This window comes from Balaenoptera musculus, chromosome 9 (assembly GCF_009873245.2).
Source record: "Balaenoptera musculus isolate JJ_BM4_2016_0621 chromosome 9, mBalMus1.pri.v3, whole genome shotgun sequence".
Classification (NCBI taxonomy): domain Eukaryota; kingdom Metazoa; phylum Chordata; class Mammalia; order Artiodactyla; family Balaenopteridae; genus Balaenoptera; species Balaenoptera musculus.
In genome coordinates, this window is record NC_045793.1 from 44,815,031 (window position 1) to 44,838,624 (window position 23,594).

At 37.4% G+C, this 23,594-nt stretch overlaps 1 protein-coding gene across 11 annotated transcripts in view; it reads right to left on the reverse strand.

Moving 5' to 3' along the window:
- The window catches only part of BBS9 (Bardet-Biedl syndrome 9), a 461,337-nt gene that overhangs the window by 227,967 nt on the left and 209,776 nt on the right, over positions 1-23,594 (reverse strand). For all 11 annotated transcript variants that reach the window (XM_036863487.1, XM_036863483.1, XM_036863488.1 and 8 more), the window contains one exon: positions 14,346-14,441. In XM_036863487.1, the coding sequence (XP_036719382.1) occupies positions 14,346-14,441 (96 nt within the window). The remainder of the gene's footprint in view (positions 1-14,345; positions 14,442-23,594) is intronic.

Below are 23,594 nucleotides of genomic sequence, written 5' to 3' on the forward strand. Positions count from 1 at the left end.
ATAAGCAATTAAGGGTATCACATTAGGAAGGAAATCTCCAGTTTCTCCGGTCTTATCCCTGAGCAAAACTTAAAATGTAGTAAATTATTAAATCTATGACTTCAGTACAAATAAATCATCCAATCTTCAATTTCTTCATCCACACAAAGGGGAAAATAAAACGTACCTCACAAGGTTGGTATGGAGATCAACTATAGTGTTATATGGAAAAGACCTACACAAGCACAATTTATCTTTGTATTATAAAATTTAGATCAAGCAAAATTAGATGTTCAAAATACATTGGCTGAAAAAATTAAAACTTTGATACAAAAAGTGTGGAATGAAGTGAGTAAAAAATCTAAAGCTCAATGAAAAATTTAAATATAAATAAAATTCTATATATCCAGCAAGTATTTGCTATAGCCTGAATGTTTGTGTCACCCAAAATTCATATGTTAAGTCCTGATACCCAATGTGATAATACCTGGATATGGGGACTTGGGGAGGCGATTATGTCATGAGGATGGAGCCCTCATGAATGAGATTAGCACCCTTATAAAAGAGACCCCAGAAATCTTTGTTGACCCTTCTGCCATGTGAGGACACACTGAAAAGTCAGACATCTATGAACAGGAAGCAGGCCCTTACCAGAAACCAAATCTACTGGTGCCTTGATCTTGGACTTCCCAGGCTCCAGAACTATTGGAAATAAATTTCTGTTGGGTAAAAGCCACCCCAGTCTATGGTATATTTTAATAACAGCCCAAATGGATTAAGATAGTACTCCACTGTGATAAACTATAATACATGAATGTCACCAAACAACAAAAAAGTAAAAATCATAATAATAAACATTTAAATAGTGTGATATTTTCTGTAACTTTAACATTTGGGCCTCAATTATTTTCTTATTCATCAACACATGCGGGGGTGGGGGGCAGGAACAAATGTTTTAAAATAAAAAAACACCATCAGACTTGGGATTTAAAAATATAAACACAAGGGACTTCCCTGGTGGCACAGTGGTTAAGAACCTGCCTGCCAATGCAGGGGACACGGGTTCGAGCCCTGGTCTGGGAAGATCGCACATGCCGCGGAGCAACTAAGTCCGTGCGCCACAACTACTGAGCCTGTGCTCTATAGCCCGTGTGCCACAACTACTGAGCCCACGTGTCACAACTACTGAAGCCCGCACGCCTAGAGCCCGTGCTCCGCCACAAAAGAAGCCACCACAGTGAGACGCCCGCGCACCACAATGAAGAGTAGCCCCCACTCGCTGCAACTAGAGAAAGCCCGCACACAGCAACGAAAACCCAACACAGCCATAAATAAATAAATAAATAAATTTATCTTTAAAAATAATAAATAAAAATATAAACACGATATCTGCAAGTTGATTTTTTTTCAGATTACCAAAAATCAACAAGAATCAATGAGTTGAAGATTTATAAGGCATTATTTTGATTATTAAGCATATTCTCAGTACTAGTACTGCCAGGTAGTTAACATTGCCCTGGAGACTTTCCAGAGTACGCATTTCATGGAAAGGAGAAATGAAAATTTCTGTTTGCAATATAACATGAAAGAAGAAAGTTGTATTATAAAATATATCTTTACAATATGGTAATTAAAATAGCTGCCAAAATGAACATTCAATTTATTGTTTTATCTCTTTTCCTTTGCATCTTGTAATAGCAGCTCAGTGGAAATAACCATTTCAGCCTCCAAATGAAATAAATTTGGATGATTAGAACCCAGTCAATTGTCATTGCACCCTACTACAAATGGAGAAAATAATACATTTAACTAAGCAGGGCACAAAAGTGCATAATGTCAGTCTCTATTCATGTCAGAACATCTGAAGTTCATCAATATAAATAATGTTTGTATCCATATCATAAACAAAGCATCAATATAATTTATGATCTTTGGAAATTTTAAAATGTGAGATGGAAAAGCAGATGAATGCTTTTTAAACCAAAAGTTGGAAGAAATAATAGAAACAATTTCAGTAGATACTAGTATAATATTCTACATATACAACCTCTTCAATATTAGTAGAAACTGGGGATGGTTTCTGTAAACTTACTTTGCAAAAGGCTTTTTCCAAGCAGATTTATATAATATTCCCATTGTCCCTTGATAATACTGCTAAGGTGTTCTAAGATAAATATTAATAGTAATATTATATTGATGAATCACTGTACACATTAAAGCACTCACAGTGGCATGAGGTGGGTGTCAGGTGAGTTTAGATTTGATCATGACACTTGTCCCTAAATTTTTTGGCTTTATTAAAGGACTATCACAGAGACCCTACTCTATGAACTTCCAGGCACAGAAGAAAATTTACTGATCTCTAAAAACCCCACACTTTATCAAGCATCTGAAGATAACTTTTTCTCTTTATGGAATGCCCTCCACCTAATAATCTCCTATTCATTCCTCAAGATCCTTCACAAATAAAATCTCTTATGGAATCTCATTCCTTTGGACTCCAACAGCAGCTAAAGTGTGCTTCTGTAAGCACATCAAGCATTCTGGTATCAGTTCGCTACCTGTTTGTCTCTCCCGTTAGCACAGAAGCTCCACAACAGCCACGACAGTCTCTATATCTAATACGTCTGCTGAATGAAAAATGAACAAAAGCACGTGGTCTACCCAGATGGAATGGAGCAAGACTCTCACTTTCCTTGTTCTGAAGATATTTTGTTTAACACAGTTCAGGATCACATATGCTTTCTTTTGACAGATGCAAAACAAAAGGCTTTTTCAAGGCCCAACCCTTATTCACGTACATGACTACAATTCTTTCATTATACCTGAAAACAAAATAGTCAAAATGGATAAGCAAAGGACTTTTAAACTTGACCTTGTTCAATTCAATCACTCTTTCTAGCATGTTAAAATCTTTCAGGATATTGAAATGTTTAGTATATTAGTTATCCTTTCCATATCCCAAAGGCCTACCTGAGGCAAAATAAATTTGCTATTTGCAATTGCTTAGCCCTACTTGTGACACTGAGAAGATGTATTTACTCAGCACTCATTGCTAATTACCAATTTAGCAGGGTACAGAAGTCTAAATTGAAAATCATTTCCCTCAGATATTAGCGAAAATTTTTCTATTGTCTTCTAGCATCTAATAATTTTGATGTTAAATGCCTTCTTGATTCATGTTCCTTGAGTAGATTGTTTTTTCCTTTATAATCTTTGAAGATATGCTCCTGATTCTTAGTGCTCTAAAATTTCACAATAATATATCTGTATGTATTTCTTTTTCTCTTTCATTGTGCTAACATCAAATAGGCTCTTCCAATATCCACAACTGAGACATTTCATTTCCTAGAAATCCTTGTTTCCATTGGTTTTCTCTCCATCTTCACAACCCACTGCCCCAGTGTCACACCTTGCCTGATGAGCCTCTCATCAGAATCTGCAGTCTCTCTGAACGCTTTACATCAGCACTTCATTCATTCTCTGACCACCACCTTTTGTTCTTCTGGTTCACTTGCTCTATAACTCCTACTACTTCACTTCTTCAACCTTATCAAGGCTTGTGATCCATTGAACCCATTAAATTCTCACCATGTATCAGTTTTCTCTACTTTATTTCTCTTAGATTTAGTAGTCCATTATTACAGTGATTCTCATAAAAATATTTTATCTGAAATTCTCTGTTTCAAAATCCCAGCCCTGACTTTAGTTGCTTGGATACTGATAAACAAATCACTGCCAGGCAAAATCGTCTAAGGATGACTGGCTTCACTTCAAAATTCAGGATCTCAGACTTCAACATTGCCTTATATTTCATGAGTTTGCTTTCTTATTCTTCAAGACATCAGTGTCATGCCTTTTCTTTTTCAAATTTAGACATCATCAAAGCTCCCCTATCTTTCCGTCAACAAATCTACAGAATCTCCCTGGACCTACATCTTGTCACAGTAAAGTTACAAAAGGCCTGTCCTTCAATTCTCCTCACCCTCCAGGCTCTGCATCCCACCCCTTCTCTCCTTCTAAAGGACTTCATTGCTTTGTGATCCCCTTCTTCCTGACCATCAGCCTCTCCCATTAATTCAATCATTTCAATTGCTATTCAAACATGTTCTAATACTGCTCATTTAAAAACAAAACCCACAACTCCTTCCAGCTACATTTTACTTCTGAATTACTGAGTTTGGTTGTCCAATTCTTACTGAAAATGCTAGATACTAAATTAGAGTGTGTAATACTAGACACTCTAAATTTATCCTTGGATTAAGCTGCAGCTTAGACTGTACTGCTTTGGGCTCATACAGAATTATACCTAGTAATTGCATTTTGTCATTATTTTTAAAGCTTTATGAAATTTGTTACTCATAAAGTATAATTATATAAGTATAACAATTATAACTATAAGAATAAGCTATGGAGACATTATTGAAGAAGCTATCTTTATGATATTCAGAAGAGAAACTTCATCCTGGACTCAGCATCAGTAAAGGCTGTGCATCTCCTGAACAACTGATTTGATTTGATCTTATGAACATTCTGAAAATTGGAACTAAAATGCTTTCTTGTTATTTTTAGACTGCTAGCATCTGATTGATTCTGCAGTGTAATCTTTTTCTTATCTTTATTAATTTCCTGCTCTTATTTTCTCTCTCTGTTCCTTCAACTGTTTACTTTCTCCTTTCATATTTTGGAAATTTTTATAATTTATATATATACTTTAAATCCATTAAAAAAAAGTGGAACAAGGCAAAGTACAAATAGATATAGTAGAGAAAAAGACAAAAATAGATATATAAGAAAGATCAAGAAAAGTATGGAGACAAAAGGGGCAGGAAGGAAGAGGGAGAGAGAGGAGGTAGTGTCTGTTGTGTGAGGTAATAAATCACAAAGTGGATCTGGATCTTAAGAGAGTGCCATGGCAGGAATATATAAGTATTTAGTCAATAGCATATTTCTTCTGAAATTTCATTGTACTGAATCAGTAAAAATAATTGACTTCCATGTAGAAATATTCTATAATTCTGATTATAAAAATATTTGATTTCACAAAATGTGACCTACTGGTTATTTTTAACAAGTTTATAGAGGTAGCACTGATATACAAAGAATGTATATATTTAATACACACAATTTGATGAATTTGGACATATGTATATACCTGTAAAACTATCACTACAATCAATAATATACATAATTAGTAATGTAATATACACACATATATACATATATTAGTATATATTACATACATATATTAGTAATACACATACATTAAAAAGTAATATACATATCCATCACCTGTCTTATTATTTTCAATTTAGGTCTGTGGAAATCATTTTCAGAAATTTCGCTAGTGTAGAGTATTTTTCCTACATATTTTTATGTTCAATGCATTGGGATTTTTCAGAATTCACATAATAAACTCTAATTACATTGAATCATTACTTTCTGAAATTAAAAACTTATTCAGCTCCCCAGAGAAGGTGACTGGATACCTGAGCCAAAGAGCTGCATTCACTTTTCTCTTGTCTGCTCTGACTGATCTACACCAAATTGAACTAAAATTACCGCATAGTACACTTCAAGACTGGTTGATTATCAAGCAGGTTTTAAAACCCACATAAAACACTATCCAGGATCAAGGACAACTATATATGACATATGTAGCATTTGACTGTTTGCTAGGGAAAAAATAGTGGGTTCTTTCCATATGTAGGGTTTTTCTGTCCATGCAGATTTCAAGACAAAAGATTGTGTGACTTTCATAAAAAAGAAAAATGCCAAACAAATTGGATACAAATTACTTCATTCCTTTCTTGGGTATGAATGCACTGATAGAGCAGTAGGGAGCACCAATATCTGCCTAGACTCTGGAAAATTGTACTTCCTTATTTTATTTTTTTATTGGAGTATAATTGCTTTACAATGTTGTGTTAGTTTCTGCTGTACAATAAAGTGAATCAGCTATATGTATACATATATCCCCTCCCTTATGGACTTCCCTCGCCCGCTGCATCCCACCCGGCTAGGTCATCACAGAGCACCGAGCTGAGCTCCCTGTGCTATACAACAGGTTCCCACTAGCTATCTATTTTACACATGGTAGTGTATTGATGTCAAACCTAATCTCTCAGTTCATCCCACCCTCCCCTCCCCCACCATGTCCACACATCCGTTTTCTACATCTGCGTCTCTAACTCCTGCCCTGCAACTAGGTTCATCAGTACCATTTTTCTAGATTCCATATACATGCGTTAATATACGGTATTTGTTTTTCTCTTTCTGACTTACTTCACTCTGTATGACAGTCTCTAGGTCCATCTACATCTCTACAAATGACCCAATTTCATTCCTTTTATGGCTGAGTAATATTTCATTATATATATGTACCACATCATCTTTATCCATTCATCTGTCAATGGACATTTAGGTTGTTTCCATGTCCTGGCCATTGTAAGTAGTGCTGCAATGAACATTGGGGTACATGTGACTTTTTGAATTATGGTTTTCTTAGGGTATATGACCAGTAGTAGGATTGCTGGGTCATATCGTAGTTCTATTTTTAGTTTTTTAAGAAACCTCCATACTGTTCTTCTCCACAGTGGCTGTATCAATTTACATTCCCACCAACAGTGCAAGAGGGTTCCATTTTCTCCACACCCTCCCCAGCATTTATTGTTTGTAGATTTTTTGATGAATACCATTCTGACCGGTGTGAGGTGATACCTCATTGTAGTTTTGATTTGCATTTCTCTAATACTTAGTGATGTTGAACATCTTTTCACGTGCCTCTTGGCCATCTGTATGTCTCCTTTGGACAAATGACTATATAGGTCTTCCACCCATTTTTTGATTGTGTTGTTCGTTTTTTTTTTTTTTAATTAATTTATTTTTGGCTGCATTGGGTCTGGTCTTCGTTGCTACGAGGGGGCTTTCTCTAGTTGCAGCGAGCGGCGGCTACTCTTCCTTGTGGTGCACGGGCTTCTCATAGCAGTGGCTTCTCTTATTGTGGAGCACGGGCTCTAGGCACGTGGGCTTCAGTAGTTGTGGCACGCAGGCTCAGTAGTTCTGGCTCTCGGGCTCTAGAGTGCAGGTTCAGTAGTTGTGGCACACAGGTTTAGTTGTTCCGTGGCATGTGGGATCCTCCGGACTAGGGCTGGAACCAGTGTCCCCTGCATTGGCAGGCGGATTATTAACCACTGTGCCACGAGGGAAGCCCTGTTTGTTTTTTTGATATTGAGCTGCATGAGCTGCTTGTAAATTTTGGAGATTAATCCTTTGTACGTTGCTTCATTTGCAAATATTTATTACCATTCTGAGGGTTGTGTTTTCATCTTGTTTATGGTTTCCTCTGCTGTGCAAAAGCTTTTAACTTAATGAGGTCCCATTTGCTTATTTTTGGTTTTATTTTCATTACTCTAGGAGGTGGGTCAAAAAAGGTCTTGCCGTGATTTAAGTCAAAGTGTGTTTTTCCGATGTTTTCCTCTAAGAGTTTTAGAGTGTCCGGTCTTACATTTAGGTCTTTAATCTATTTTGAGTTTATTTTTGTGTATGGTGTTAGGGAGTGTTCTAATTTCATTCTTTTATATGTAGCCATCCAGTTTTCCCAGCACCGCTTATTGAAGAGGATGTCTTTTCTCCATTGTATATTCTTGCCTCCTTTGTCATAGATTAGGTGACCATATGTGCATGGGTTTATCTCTGGATTTTCTATCCTGTACCATTGATCTATATTTCTGTTTTTGTGCCAGTACCATACTGTCTTGATTACCGTAGCTTTGTAGTATAGTCTGAAGTCAGGGAGTGTGACTCCTCCAGCTCCATTTTTCTTTCTCAGGATTACTTTGGCTATTCAGGGTCTTTTGTGTTTCCATACAAATTGTAAAATTTTTTGTTCTAATTCTGTGAAAAATGTCATTGGTAATTTGATAGGGATTGCACTGAATCTGTAGATTGCTTTGGGTAGTAGAGTCATTTTCACAATATTGATTCTTCCAATCCAAGAACGTGGTATATCTCTCCATCTGTTTGTGTCATCTTTGATTTCTTTCATCAGTGTTTTCTAGTTTTTTGAGTACGGGTCTTTTCCCTCCTTAGGTAGATTTATTCCTAGGTATTTTATTCTATTTGTTGTAATGGTAAGTGGGATTGTTTCCTAAATTTCTCTTTCTGATCTTTTGTTGTTAGTGTATAGGATTGCAAGAGATTTCTGTGCATTACTTTTGTATCCTGCAACTCTACCAAATTCATTGATTAGTTCTAGTAGTTTTCTGGTGACATCCTTAGGATTTTCCATGCATAGTATCATGTCATCTGTAAACAGTGACAGTTTTACTTCTTCTTTTCCAATTTGTATTCCTTTTATTTCCTTTTCTTCTCTGATTGCTGTGGCTAGGACTTCCAAAACTATGTTGAATAATAGTGGTGAGAGTGGACATCCTTGTCTTCTTCCTGATCTTAGAGGAAATGTTTTCAGTTTTTCACCATTGAGAATGATGTTTGCTGTGGGTTTGTCGTATATGGCCTTTCTTATGTTGAGACAGGTTCCCTCTATGCCCACTTTCAGGAGATTTTTTATCATAAATGGTGTTGAATTTTGTCAAAAGATTTTTCTGCATTTATTGAGATGGTCATATGGTTTTTAGTTTTTAATTTATTAATATGGTGTATCACGTTGATTGATTCGCATATATTGAAAAATCCCTGCATACCTGGGATAAATCCCACTTGATCATGGTGTATGATCTTTTTAATGTGTTGTTGGATTCTGTTAGCTAGTATTTTGTTGAGGATTTTTCGTCTATGTTCATCAGTGATTATTGGTCTGTAATTTTCTTTTTTGTGATATCTTTGTCTGGTTTTGGTATCAGCATGAAGGTGGCCTTGTAGAATGAATTTGGGGTGGTCCTCTGCAATTTTCTGGAAGAGTTTGAGAAGGATAGATGTTAGCTCTTCTCTAAATGTTTGATAGAATTCACCTGTGAAGCTGTCTGGTCCTGGACTTTTGTTGGTTGGAAGATTTTAATTACAGTTTCAATCTCATTACTTGTGATTGGTCTGTTCATATTTTCTGATTCTTCTTGGTTCAGTCTTGGAAAGTTGTACCTTTTCAAGAATTTGTCCAGTTCTTCCCAGTTGTCCATTTTACTGGCATATAGTTGCTTGTAGTAGTCTCTTATGATGCTTTGTATTTCTGTGGTGTCAGTTGTAATTTCGCCTTTTTTCATTTCTAATTTTATTGATTTGAGTCCTCTCCCTTTTATTCTTGATGAGTCTCACTAAAGGTTTACCAAGTTTATCTTCTCAAAGAACCAACTTTTAGTTTTATTGACCTTTGTTATTGTTTTCTTTGTTTCCCTTTCATTTATTTCTGATCTGATCTTTATGATTTCTTTCCTTCTGCTAACTTTGCGTTATCTTTGTTCTTCTTTCTCTAGTTGCTTTAGGTGTAAGGTTAGATTGTTTATTTGAGATTTTTCTTGTTTCTTGAGGTGAGATTGAACTGCTATAAATTTCCCTCTTAGAACTGCTTTTGCTGCGTCCCAAATGTTTTGGGTCATCATGTTTTCATTGTCATTTGTTTCTAGATATTTTTTTATTTCGCCTTTAATTTCTTCAGTGATCTCTTGGTTATTTGGCAGTGCACTGTTTATCCTTCATGTGTTTGTGTTTTTTACAGTTTTTTTTCCTGTAATTGATTTCTAATCTCATAGCATTGTGGTCGGAAAAGATGCCTGATACGGTTTCAACTTTCTTAAATTTTCCGAGGCTTAATTTTGACCCAAGATGTGATCTATCCTGGAGAATGTTCCGTGTGCACTTGAGAAGAAAGTGTATTCTGTCACTTTTGGGTGGAATGTCCTATAAATATCAATTAAATCTATCTGGTCTATTGTGTCATTTAAAGCTTCTGTTTCCTTATTTATTTTCTGTCCCGATGATCTGTCTTTTGGTGTAAGTGGGGTGTTAAAGGCCCCCACTATTATTGTGTTACTGTCGATTTTCCCTTTTAAGGTTATTAGCATTTGCCTTTTGTATTGAGGTGCTCCTATGTTGGGTGCATAAATATAATTGTTATGTTTTCTCCTTGGATTGATCCCTTGATCATTATATAGTGTCCTTCCTTATCTCTTATAATAGTCTTTATTTTAAAGTCTATTTTATCTGATATGAGTATTGCTACTCCAGCTTTCTTGTGTTTCCCATTTGCATAAAATATCTTTTTCCATCCCCTCACTTTCAGTCTGTATGTGTCCCTAGGTCTGAAGTGGGTCTCTTGTAGACAGCATATATACGGGTCTTGTTTTTGTATCCATTCCGCCAGTCTGTGTCTTGGTTGGAGCATTTAATCCATTTACATTCAAGGTAATTTTTGATATGTCTGTTCCTATTACCATTTTCTTAATCGTTTTGGGTTTGTTTTTGTGGGTCTTTTTCTTCTCTGTATTTCCCACCTAGAGAAGTTCCTTTAGCATTTGTTGTAAAGCTGGTTTGGTGGTGCTGAATTCTCTTAGCTTTTGCTTGTCTATAAAGCTTTTGATTTCTCCATCGAATCTGAGTGAGATCTTTGCTGGGTAGAGTAATCTTGGTTGTAGGTTTTTCCCTTTCATCACTTTAAATACATCCTGCCACTCCCTTCTGGGCTGCAGAGTTTCTACTGAAAAATCAGCTGATAACCTTATGGGGATTCCCTTGTTTGTTAGTTGTTGCTTTTCCCTTGCTGCTTTTAATATTTTTTCTTTGAATTTAATTTTTGTTAGTTTGAATAATACGTGTCTTGGTGTGTTTCTCCTAGGGTTTATCCTGTATGGGACTCTCTGCACTTCCTGGACTTGGGTGGCTATTTCCTTTCCCATGTTAGGAAAGTTTTCGATTATAACCTCTTCAAATATTTTCTCAGACACTTTCTCTTTCTCTTCTTCTTCTGCAACCCCTATAATTTGAATGTTGGTGTGTTTAACGTTGTCCCAGAGGTCTCTGAGACTGTCCTCAATTCTTTTCATTCTTTTTTCTTTATTCTGCTCCTCAGCAGTTATTTCCACCATCCTATCTTCCAGCTCACTTATTTGTTCCTCTGCCTCAGTAATTCTGCTATTGATTCCTTCTAGTGTATTTTTCATTTCAGATATTGTGTTGTTCATCACTGTTTGTTTGTTCTTTAGTTCTTCTAGGTCTTTGTTAAACATTTCTGGTATTTTCTCAATCTGTGCCTCCATCCTATTTCCTAGATTTTGGATCATCTTTACTATCATTACTCTGAATTCTTTTTCAGGTAGTTTGCCTATTTCCTCTTCATTTATTTGGTCTTGTAGGCTTTTGCCTTGTTCCTTTGTCTGTAACATATTTGTTTGTCATCTCATTTTTTTTGATGGGTGGGGCTGTGTTCATGTCTTACTGGTCGTTTGGCCTGAGGCATCCAGCACTGGAGTTTTCAGGCAGTTGGGTAGAGCCGGGTCTTGGTGCCGAGATGAGGACTTCTGGGAGACCTCACTCTGATTAATATTCCCTGGTGCCTGAGGTTCTCTGTTAGTCCAGCAGTTTGGACACAGCTCTCTCACCACAGGAGCTCAGGCCTGCCCCCCCAGCCTGGGAATCAAGATCCTGCAAGCCACGTGGTGCAGCAAAAAAAAAAAAAAGGAGCAGTACAGTAACAAAGAATAAAAAATAAAGTAAAATTAGAAAAATAAAAAATTTTTAGAAAAAATAAAGATATAAATGCAACAACAACAAGGTAAAACAGAACCATAGGGACTTTGCTGGTGGCCCAGTGGTTAAGACTCCATGCTCCCAATGCAGGGGGCCGGGGTTCGATCCCTGGTCGGAGAACTAGATCCCACATGCATGCCACAACTTAACATGCTGCAACAAAGATCCAGTGTGCCACAACTAAGACCCAGTCCAGCCAAAATAAATAAAAAAAAAAAAAAAAAAAAAACAGAACCACACCTTAAAAAAAAAAAAAAAAAGGCTGGAAAAGGTCTTGGGGGTGGGGGTGGGGCTTAGGTGGGGGCGGGGCCTAGGCTTAGGACCTGCAGGGCCGGAAAATGCAGCAGGGCCGGAGGGGGCCTCAGAGTGAGGAGTTCGGAGGTTAGGCCCTGGGTGGGGGTGTGGGGGCGGGGCTTAGGCTCCGAGCAGCACAGGGTGCCTCGGAGTGCAGAGGATCAGGCCCCGGACCTCAGCAGGCTCCCCGCTGATCCCCTCACTGTAGTGGGCCCTTCCCGAGCGTGGGAACCCCTCCCCTCCCCCAGCCGCCCCCCCAGGGCCACCAATCCCGTCTGGCCTCCACTTTTCCTCTCCCCTCTCCCTCTCCCGCCCTCCCATGCCCTCAGGACCCACACGGCTGGAGGGGCCTCAGAGGGCAGAGGACCAGGCCTGGGACCTCAGCAGACTCCCCGGAGCCCAAGTGGGCAGGGGAAATGCTGGCTGTGTTCCCTCCGATCCCCCAAGGGTCTCTCCCCCATCCCCGATGCTCCCCTCACCATGCGTGGGCCACTCCAGGCATGGGAACACCTCCCCTCCTTCAGCCACCCCTCAGGGGCACTGGTCCCAACCTGCCTCCTCTACCTCTCCCTACGCTCCCTCCGCACCCCCACATCCTACCCAGTTGCTCAGGGGTTCCTCCCATCTCCTTAGGTGTCCGTGGTCCCCCACCAGTGCCTGGTAGGTGCCCTAGTTGTGAGGAGACACAAACTCCGCTTCCTCCTACTCCACCATCTTGACTCCATCCCATTGTGTTTTCTTCATATCTATCTCCCTTCATCTCCAAGGACATTCCCTAGGTAGAATTCTGGGCATCACTGAGGCCAAAATAACCATCAGGGAATTGTAATGGCTACACTTCATGTTTCAGTTTACACAGTTCATTTGATTCTTTATTTAGTAGTTCCTGTCCAATTCCATTATTTAGTCTGTCTGCCCACACTGTAGCTGTGTCAAGGCATTCATTACCATATATTAAGATGAATGTGAATAAATCAGTTATATACATGGATATTTGGTAAAATTTAGAGAATGATAAAGTAACTATGGGCAACAGCAATGTTCTAAGAGTTACTTTATATAAAAAAGAATAAATATAATGCATTAGGACATAAATACCCTCATTTGCACAAAGAATAAATTTTGCCTTTTTTAAATGGTCTCAATTGCAGATTCATTATACAGCATAATCAACTGAAATCAAACAGATGTGTATAATTTCCCAAAGAAATGTTGGCAACAATTTTTTAGTATAACTAAAGAGAACACTTTAACAAAGAGAAATGTACAAAAATGATTCCATCATCCAACTGAAGATTAAAATTAATCAAAACAAAATGGTGCCAATGTAAAGAAGACTACAATCATGATCAATCACAAAGACCACGAAAAGTACAGAATTCTCTCATTCTTCTCAGAAATGTCTTTAATTTGTGTATCTTATTCTTTAATTTTTAGTTGTTTCCAAATCTATTTCACTAGCCACCAACCTACACATTCCAGAAGCTGTTATGATCTTAACCACAGAAACTTCATTAGTTTCTAAAATAAGGATGTATATATGTTCCCCCTGTTAACATCTTCATTTTTCAAAAAGAACATATCCTTATTTTACTATCTTTTCTAATTATAAAAGAAATAACCAACTAAAACTGCAAATCCATAAAGTATTGATAGAAAATGAAACCCACTGTACAAATGGCAGAGATTTTAAGAATTGGAGTGTACTCAGACTTATATATATATATATATATACACACACACACACATTCATTTCCCCTAATACCCTTAGTGTACCTAAAATTTGTTAAACACTTCCTTTCTTAATACTTTAATTTATTTCCAAAAAGGTATATAAAACTCAGTGAGTTTAGTAGCTTCATTGTCTACATACATCAGAAGTCAGTTTTACATTGAGTAGTTTCAACCATTATTCTCATATGAAGCAAACAAATCAATAAAGCATATTTAAATCTGAAATTCAAACTTGACTATACAATTACTACTTTTCTTTCTACTGAGATTAATCTCAGCAAAAGTTATTCACTTTCACTTTCATCTTTGCAAGTGTCCAAAAGGAGGATGTAAGAATATACACATAACCCAAAAAAATTAACTCCAGTTTCTAGTAACTCCTAAAACCTACTTCACTATATACCTATCTCAAAAACATTTTTCAGTTCTTTAAATTCCTCTATCAAACTCTCCTCATCCCCAAAACCAAAGTTAAGTATCACTAATAAAACAGGATTCTATCTTCATAACTAATATAATGGCTCTTAGTTTTCAATATCTAACATCACCCTTGCAGAAATCTTTGATGTGGCAATGATCTGTGATGCACTGTTCTTAATAGAAGTTTTCAAAAGCAATAATACCATGGCTTTACTTACGAGAGGTTTTGGAAGCAAGAAGAGTAACTCGGGAACCTCCTAAGAAGCGAAAACCCATTACATTCACCTGATCATCTTCTGACTGATTGGCAAAGCCTGCAAAGAAAAGAAAAAATCACCTTACATAATCACAAGGCAAAACACTTAATGTTTAAAATAGGAAGCTTAGTTGACAATGAGTATTTTTTATGTCACTAGTCATGTTTAAGGTCCATGTGTGGACTATAATATATTAACTGATCTCCACAGTTGCTTCCAATTGCTAAAATTACTGCCTCAGAAGAACATGCTGAAATCACTTAATTTTCTTCTACTAGTTCATTCTAGGTCTGAGGCAGGAAATGTACAAGATGAACTTAGAATGCCTGTCACACCAGAAAGCAAGGAAACTATCAGTGACCAGCAGATTTGTATGAAAAGGACGTAAGAGCCAACTTAAAGAGACTACCACTGGCCAGAGATGAAAATACTTGAGTATCAAAATAATAATAATAATAACTGCAATGAAGTAAAATATATCAAATATATTGAAAGGCATGTGTTCATATTGACACTAAAAATAAAACAAAAAACCCAAATGCTCACTATTGAAGGATCCTAGAGAATCAACTCATTATTTTAAGAATCAATAATAAAGACAAAGAACCAAGCATTTATCCTGATGATCCTACCAAATTGTACCACATAAACAGTGGTAAATAAGGGAAACATTCTCTGTGTGGAAATATTCCAGCTAAAAATTGTAGAAAGCTTGAAAGAATAGAATACCACCATTTTTCAACTTCCAATGAATTAATGGATCTTAGCATTGACTATCAATAGCTGTTACAATCACAAAAAAGGAGACAAACAGATATAATGTACCCACTGCTGAAAGTATATATCACCATTCTTGCAGTAGTATGGCCAAAATAATCAATCCTAACTCTATTAGCACTAGATGCAACTATCAATTTACAGGGAACAAGACAGAGAAAATATTAAACAAAATCACAGGGATGTAATCAGCAAAATTCAGAGACTGGGAAACTCACAGGAAAAATAATTTGTATTCTTTAACAAATAAACTGCAAATTAAAAAGAGACATGAAGGAGAAAGCCTACAGAAGAGGAGATATCAAAAAATTCATATCAAAAAATTACAAGTGAAACATATTTGATTCCTGACTCAAAAAAAAAAAACAAATAAAAATTATAACACTGGAGACTTTCACTCTGTGCCCAGATGGAAAAACTGGGGCCAAATTTACCCTCCCATCTCAAAAAACTAAAAAATGGAATAAAATACATGAACCATTTTTAAGACACTGAAAATTAGCAAATGAACAACAGGGATCTCTGACAAACAAGAAACAAAGTGAGCCCTATGTTTGCACCAGCTTACCACCTAGAGAAATTTCCAAGCCACAACACAGGGGAGGGGAGCCCAGGAGCAACCCAGCATTCTCCCCGAGTTGAGGAGATAGATTTGTTAATCTGGGAAGGCCAAAGTGGCAAACGTTCTCAAGGCAGAGAGCAGACAGAGCTACAGAGAAAGAACTCCAGAGATTTGCAGAGTCCCATTTGAGTACTCAGTAGAATACTAATGGATGCATGCCTATGAGGAAACTACCTGAGGTTGGGGAGAAAAAAAAAAAAAAAAAACAGTCAAAAAGATTACAGGAAATAATCCACAAGCCCAGACAGGGCCAGAGATAATCCTTGTTTTCGCACTGGCCATAATATAGACCATCAAAATTCACTAGGTATCAGGTAGATCACATAGAAGAGTTTGGTTTCAGTAGCAGGTAAATTTCACACTAGAATAAATGTTGCTCCCGTCCCACCTAACAAAGCTTCAAAACAACACTAAAAATGATCAAACATTTTCAAGTAACTTAAATGTGTCCCAGAAAAAAAAAACCTCAAGAATATTTATAGGAAAGCTAAAATACTCAACACACAATTAGATAAAATTCAGGAATTCTGTCCTTCAGTCAAAGATTACAGGACACAGAAAGAGAAAAGAAATTACAACCCATTAACAAGGGGAAAAATCAATCAAAACTAACTCAGAAATGACACAGACAATAGAATTAGTAGACAAAGGCATTAAAATAATTATTATATTATTATAAATATTCAAAGGAGCTATATTAAATAGAGACGTGGAAAAATTTTTTTAAAAAGAGAGAGACCCAAATCAAACCTTGAGAGATGACAACTACAATGTCTGAGATTAAAAAAATACACTGAGTGGGATTATGAACACATTACACACTGAAAAAAGAAATAACTTGAATGCATAGCAGTAGAAACTACCCAAAAAAAAGCACAAAGAGAAAAAAGATTGAAAAAACAAAAACAGCATCATTGAGCTCTGGGACAACCTCAAGTGAGAAATATACATATAATTGGAGTCCTTAAAATAAAGATGAAAAAAGGAGTGGAGACAGAAAAAAATATTTGAAAAAATAATAGCCAAAATATTTCCAAATTGGATAAAAATTATAACCCATAGATCAAAATATCTTAACAGAGGGAGACCTTCAAGATGGTAGAGGAGTAAGACATGGAGATCACCTTCCTCCCCACAAATACATCAGAAATACACCTACATGTCGAACAACTCCTACAGAACACCTACTGAATGCTGGCAGAAGACCTCAGACTTCCCAAAAGGCAAGAAACTCCCCACATACCTGGGTAGGGAAAAAGAAAAAAGAAAAAACAGAGACAAAAGAATAGGGATGGGACCTGCACCTCTGGGAGGGAGCTGTGAAGGAGGAAAAGTTTCCACACACTAGGTAGCCCCTTCACTGGTGGAGACGGGGGGTGGTGGGGGTAAGCTTCGGAGCCAGGGAGGAGAGTGCAGCAACCGGAGTGCAGAGGGCAAAGCAGAGAGATTCCCAACAGAGGATCAGTGGCCACCAGCACTCACCAGCCCGAGAGGCTTGTCTGCTCACCTGTCGGCCGGGACGGCTCGGGGCTGGGAGCTGAGGCTCCGGCTTCTTCGGAGGTCAGATCCCAGGGAGAGGACTGGGGTTGGCTGTGTGAACACAGCCTGAAGGGGGCTAGTGCGCCACAGCTAGCCAGGAGGGAGTCTAGGAAAAAGTATGGACCTGCCTAAGACGCAAGAGACCATTGTTTCAGGGTGCGCCAAGAGAGGGGATTCAGAGCACCACCTAAACGAGCTCCAGTGATGGGGCGGAAGCTGTGGCTATCAGTGTGGACCCCAGGGACGGGCATGAAACACTAAGACTGCTACTGCAGCCACCAAGAAGCCTGTGTACAAGCACATGTCACTATCCACACCTCCCCTCCTGGGAGCCTGTGCAGCCCGCCACTGCCAGGCTCCCATGATCCATGGACAACTTCCCCAGGAGAACACATGGTGCACCTCAGGATGGTGCAATGTCATGCCAGCCTCTGCCACCACAGGCTCACCGAGCATTCTGTATCCTTCCCTACCCCCAGCCTGAGTGAGCCAGAGCCCCCTAATCAGCTGCTACTTTAACCCCGTCCTGTCTGAGGGAAGAATAGACCCCCTCAGGCGACCAACACACAGAGGCAGGGCCAAATCCAAAGCAGAACCCCAGGAGCTGTATGAACAAAGAAGAGAAAGGGAAATCTCTCCTAGCAGCCTCAGAAGCAAAAGCTAAGAGAATTCAGCACCACCAAACCAGCTTTACAACAAATGCTAAAGGAACTTCTCTAGGCAGAAAACACAAGAGAAGGAAAAGACCTACAATAAAAAACCCAAAACAATCAAGAAAACGGTAATAGGAATATACATATTGATAATTACCTTAAGTGTAAATGGATTAAATGCTCCAAGCAAAAGACATAGACTGGCTGAATGGATACAAAAACAAGACCCATATATATACTGTCTACAAGAGACCCACTTCAGATCTAGGGACACATACAGACTGAAAGTGAGGGGATGGAAAAAGATATTCCATACAAATGGAAATCAAAAGAAAGCTGGAGTAGCAGTTCTCATATCAGACAAAATAGACTTTAAAATAAAGACTATTACAAGAGACAAAGAAGGACACTACCTAATGATCAAGGGATCAATACAAGAAGAAGATATAACAATTGTAAATATTTATGCACCCAACATAGGAGCACCTCAATACATAAGGCAAAAGCTAACAGCCATAAAAGGGGAAATCGACAGTAACGCAATCACTGTAGGGGACTTTAACACCCCACTTCCACAAATGGACAGATCATCCAAAATGAAAATAAATAAGGAAACACAACCTTTAAATGATACATTACACATTATGGGCTTCATTGATATTTACACGACATTCTATCCAAAAACAACAGAATACACTTTCTTCTCAAGTGCGCATGGAACATTCTTCAGATAGATCATATCTTGGGTCACAAATCAAGCCTTGGTAAATTCAAGAAAATTGAAATCATATCCAGTATCTTTTCTGACCACAATGCTATGAGACTAGATATCAATTATAGGAAAAAATCTGTAAAAAATAGAAACACATGGTGGCTAAACAATACACTACTTAATAACCAAGAGATCACTGAAGAAATCAAAGAGGAAATAAAAAAATACCTAGAAACAAATGACAATGAAAACACGACGACCCAAAACCTATGGGATGCAGCAAAAGCAGTTCTAAGAGGGAAGTTTATAGCAATACAACCCTACCCCAAGAAACAAGAAACATCTCAAATCAACAACCTAACCTTACACCTAAAGCAGTTAGAGAAACAACAAAAAACCCCAAAGTTAGCAGAAGGAAAGAAATCATAAAGATCAGATCAGAAATAAATGAAAAAGAAATGAAGGAAACGATAGCAAAGGTTAATAAAACTAAAAGCTGGTTCTTTGAGAAGATAAACAAAATTGATAAGCCATTAGCCAGACTCATCAAGAAAATAAGGGAGAAGACTCAAATCAATAGAATTAGAACTGAAAAAGGAGAAGTAACAGCTGACACTGCAGAAATACAAAGGATCATGAGAGATTACTACAAGCAACTATATGCCAATAAAATGGACAACCTGGAAGAAATGGACAAATTCTTAGAAAAGCACAACCTCCCAAGACTGAACCAGGAAGAAATAGAAAAGATAAACAGACCAATCACAAGCACTGAAATTGAAACTGTGATTAAAAATCTTCCGACAAACAAAAGCCCAGGACCAGATGGCCTCACAGGCGAATTCTACCAAACACTTAGAGAAAAGCTAACACCTATCATCTCAAACTCTTCCAAAACATAGCAGAGGGAGAATAACTCCCAAACTCATTCTACGAAACCACCATCACCCTGATACCAAAACCAGACAAAGATGTCACAAAGAAAGAAAATTACAGGCCAATACACTGATGAACATAGATGCAAAAATTCTCAAAAAAATACTAGCAAACAGAATCCAACAGCACATTAAAAGCATCATACACCACGATGAAGTGGGGTTTATCCCAGGAATGCAAGGATTCTTCAATATACGGAAATCAATTAATGTGATAACCCATACTAAAAAACTGAAGGATAAAAACTGTATGATCATCTCAATAGATGCAGAAAAAGCTTTCAACAAAATTCAACACCCATTTATGATAAAAACCCTCCAGAAAGTAGGCAGAGAGGGAACTTACCTCAACATAATAAAGGCCATATATGACAAACCCACAGCCAGCATCGTTCTCAATGGTGAAAAACTGTAACCATTTCCACTAAGATCAGGAACAAGACAAGGTTGCCCACTCTCACCACTATTATTCAACACACTTTTGGAAGTTTTAGCCCAGCAATCAGAGAGGAAAAAGGAATCCAAATCGGAAAAGAAGAAGTAAAACTGTCACTGTTTGCAGATGACATGATACTATACATAGAGAATCCTAAAGACTCTACAAGAAAACTACTAGAGCTAATCAATGAATTTGGTAAAGTAGCAGGATACAAAATTAATGCTCAGAAGTCTTTTGCATTCCTATATGTTAATGATGAAAAATCTGAAAGAGAAATTAAGGAAACACTTCCATTTACCATTGCAACAAAAAGAATAAAATACCTAGGAATAAACCTACCTAAGGAGACAAAAGACCTGTATGCAGAAAACTATATAAGACACTGATGAAAGAAATTAAAGATGATACAAACAGATGGCGAGACATACCATGTTCTTGGATTGGAAGAATCAACATTGTGAAAATGACTACACTACCCAAAGGAATCTACAGATTCAATGCAATCCCTATCAAACTACCAATGCCATTATTCACAGAACTAGAACAAAAACTTTCACAATTTGTATGGAAACACAGAAGACCCCAAATAACCAGAGCAATCTTAAGAAAGAAAAACGGAGCTGGAGGAATCAGGCTCCCTGACTTCAGACTATACTACAAAGCTACAGTAATCAAGACAGTATGGTACTGGCACAAAAACAGAAATATAGATCAATGGACAGAATAGAAAGCCCAGAGATAAACCCAGGCACATATAGTCACCTTATCTTTGATAAAGGAGGCAAGAATATACAATGGAGAAAAGACAGCCTGTTCAGTAAGTGGTGCTGGGAAAACTGGACAGCTACATGTAAAAGAATGAAGTTGGAACACTCCCTAACACCATACACAAAAAGAAACTCAAAATGGAGTAAAGACCTAAATGTAACGCCAGACACTATAAAACTATTAGAGGAAAACATAGGCAGAACACTCTATGACATAAATCACAGCAAGATCCTTTTTGACCCACCTCCTAGAGAAATGGAAATAAAAACAAAAACATACAAATGGGACCTAATGAAAGTTAAAAGCTTTCCCACAGCAAAGGAAACCATAAACAGGATGAAAAGACAACCCTCAGAACGGGAGAAAATATTTGCAAATGAAGCAACTGACAAAGGATTAATCTCCAAAATTTACAAGCAGCTCATGTAGCTCAATATCAAAAAAATAAACAACCCAATCCAAAAATGGGCAGAAGATCTAAATAGACATTTCTCCATGGAAGATATACAGATTGCCAACAAACACATGAAAGATTGCTCAACATCACTAATCATTAGAGAAATGCAAATCAAAACTACAATGAGATATCACCTCACACCGGTCAGAATGGCCATCACCAAAAAGTCTACAAACATTAAATGCTGGAGAGGGTGTAGAGAAAAGGGAACCACCTTGCACTGTTGGTGGGAATGTAAATTGATACAGCCACTATGGAGAACAATATGGAGGTTCCTTAAAAAACTAAAAATAGAACTACCACACCACCCAGCAATCCCACTCCTGGGCATATACCCTGAGAAAACCATAATTCAAAAAGAGTCATGTACCACAATGTTCCCTGCAGCTCTATTTACAATAGCTAGGACATGGAAGCAACCTAAGTGTCCATCAACAGATGAATGGATAAAGAAGATGTGGCACATATATACAATGGAATATTACTCAGCCATAAAAAGAAACGAAATTGAGTTATTTGTAGTGAGGTGGATGGACGTAGAGTCTGTCATACAGAATTAAGTAAGTCAGAAAGAGAAAAACTAATACCATATGCTAACACACATATATGGAATCTAAAAAAAAAATGGTTCTGAAGAACCTAGGGGCAGGACAGGAATAAAGATGCAGATTTAGAGAATGGACTTCAGGACACAGGGAGGAGGAAGGGTAAGCTGGGACAAGTGAGAGAGTGGGATGGACTTATATAGACTACCAAATGTGAAATAGATAGCTAGTGGGAAGCAGTTGCATAGCACAGACAGATAAGCTCGGTGCTTTGTGACCACCTACCGGAGTGGGATAGGGAGGGTGGGAGGGAGACACAAGAGCAGGAGATATGGGGATATATGTATATGTATAGCTGATTCACTTCGTTATAAAGCAGAAGCTAGCACACCATTGTAAAGCAATTATACTCCAATAAAGATGTTAAAATATATATATATCTTAACAAACACCGAGCACAAGCAAAATAAAAATACAACAAAACCAAAAAAACTAAACCAAGGTACACCAAAAATGAATTTCTTAAAGAAAAAAATCTTAAAAGCAGCCAGAGAGAAAAGACATATTACATATAGAGGTACAGCTTATGTCTTAATGCAATGCCAGAAATGGAGCAATATCTTTACAATATTGAAAGAAAAACATTGTCAACCTACAATCTCTACCTAGTGAAAATAACTTTCAAAAAAATGGTGAAAAAATACATTTTCAGACCTACAAAAGCTGAAAAAATTCATCACCAGTATTTCTACACTAAAAGAAATGTTAACAAAGTACTTCAAGAAAAAGGAAAATGATACCAGATGGAACCTGGTTCTACACAAAGGAATGAAGAGCAATGGAAAAGGTAACTCCATGAGTAAATATATAAGATCATTGTCTTAATTACTAATATCTCTTAAAAAGAGAATCACTGTACATGTATAACTGAATTACTCTGCTGTACACCTGAAACTAACAGAACATTGTTAATCAACTATACTCCAATATAAAAAATTTTTTTAAAAAGATAATCACTGTTTAAAGCAAAATTCATAACAATGTATTGCAAGCTTTATAATATATGTAGATATAAAATATAAAACAACAATAGCAAAAAGGCTGGGAGGGGAGAAATGGAAGTATACTATTGTACGAGTCTTATAGTATGTTTGAGGCATTATACTATCACCTAAAGATAGACTGTGATAAGTTAAAGATGTACACAGTATTATGCATCTGTGCATTTTTGACAGGGAAATATTGCTTCCAAAGGGGCAAAAATCAATTTATAGGGTTCATCTATTCTAAAGCAATTACACTCCAATAACGATGTTAAAAAAAAATTTATAGAGTTCAGAAAAATCTTACTCATTTTATCTATAAAAACATATTCATATAGAATGTGAACAGATATACAGGATTATCTGTGGTACTAAAACTGTGTGGAGGGGCTGATTAAGAAAAAGATTCTAAAAAGTCTTGTGGAGAAAATCATAAAAGAAAGGTTGAGAAACACTGCCATAAGCTTCAAAGAAGCATCTAAATTAACACTAGGTGGTATAGTGAATAAGACAACAAAGGAGATAAAATGGAATCATAAAACATACTCAATTCAAAAGAATGCAGGAGGGGACTTCCCTGGAGGTCCAGTGGTTAAGACTTCACCTTCCTAGGGGCAAGACGGGAATAAAGATGCAGACCTACTAGAGAATGGACTTGAGGATATGGGGAGGGGGAAGGGTACACAGGGATAAAGTGAGAGAGTGGCATGGACATATGTA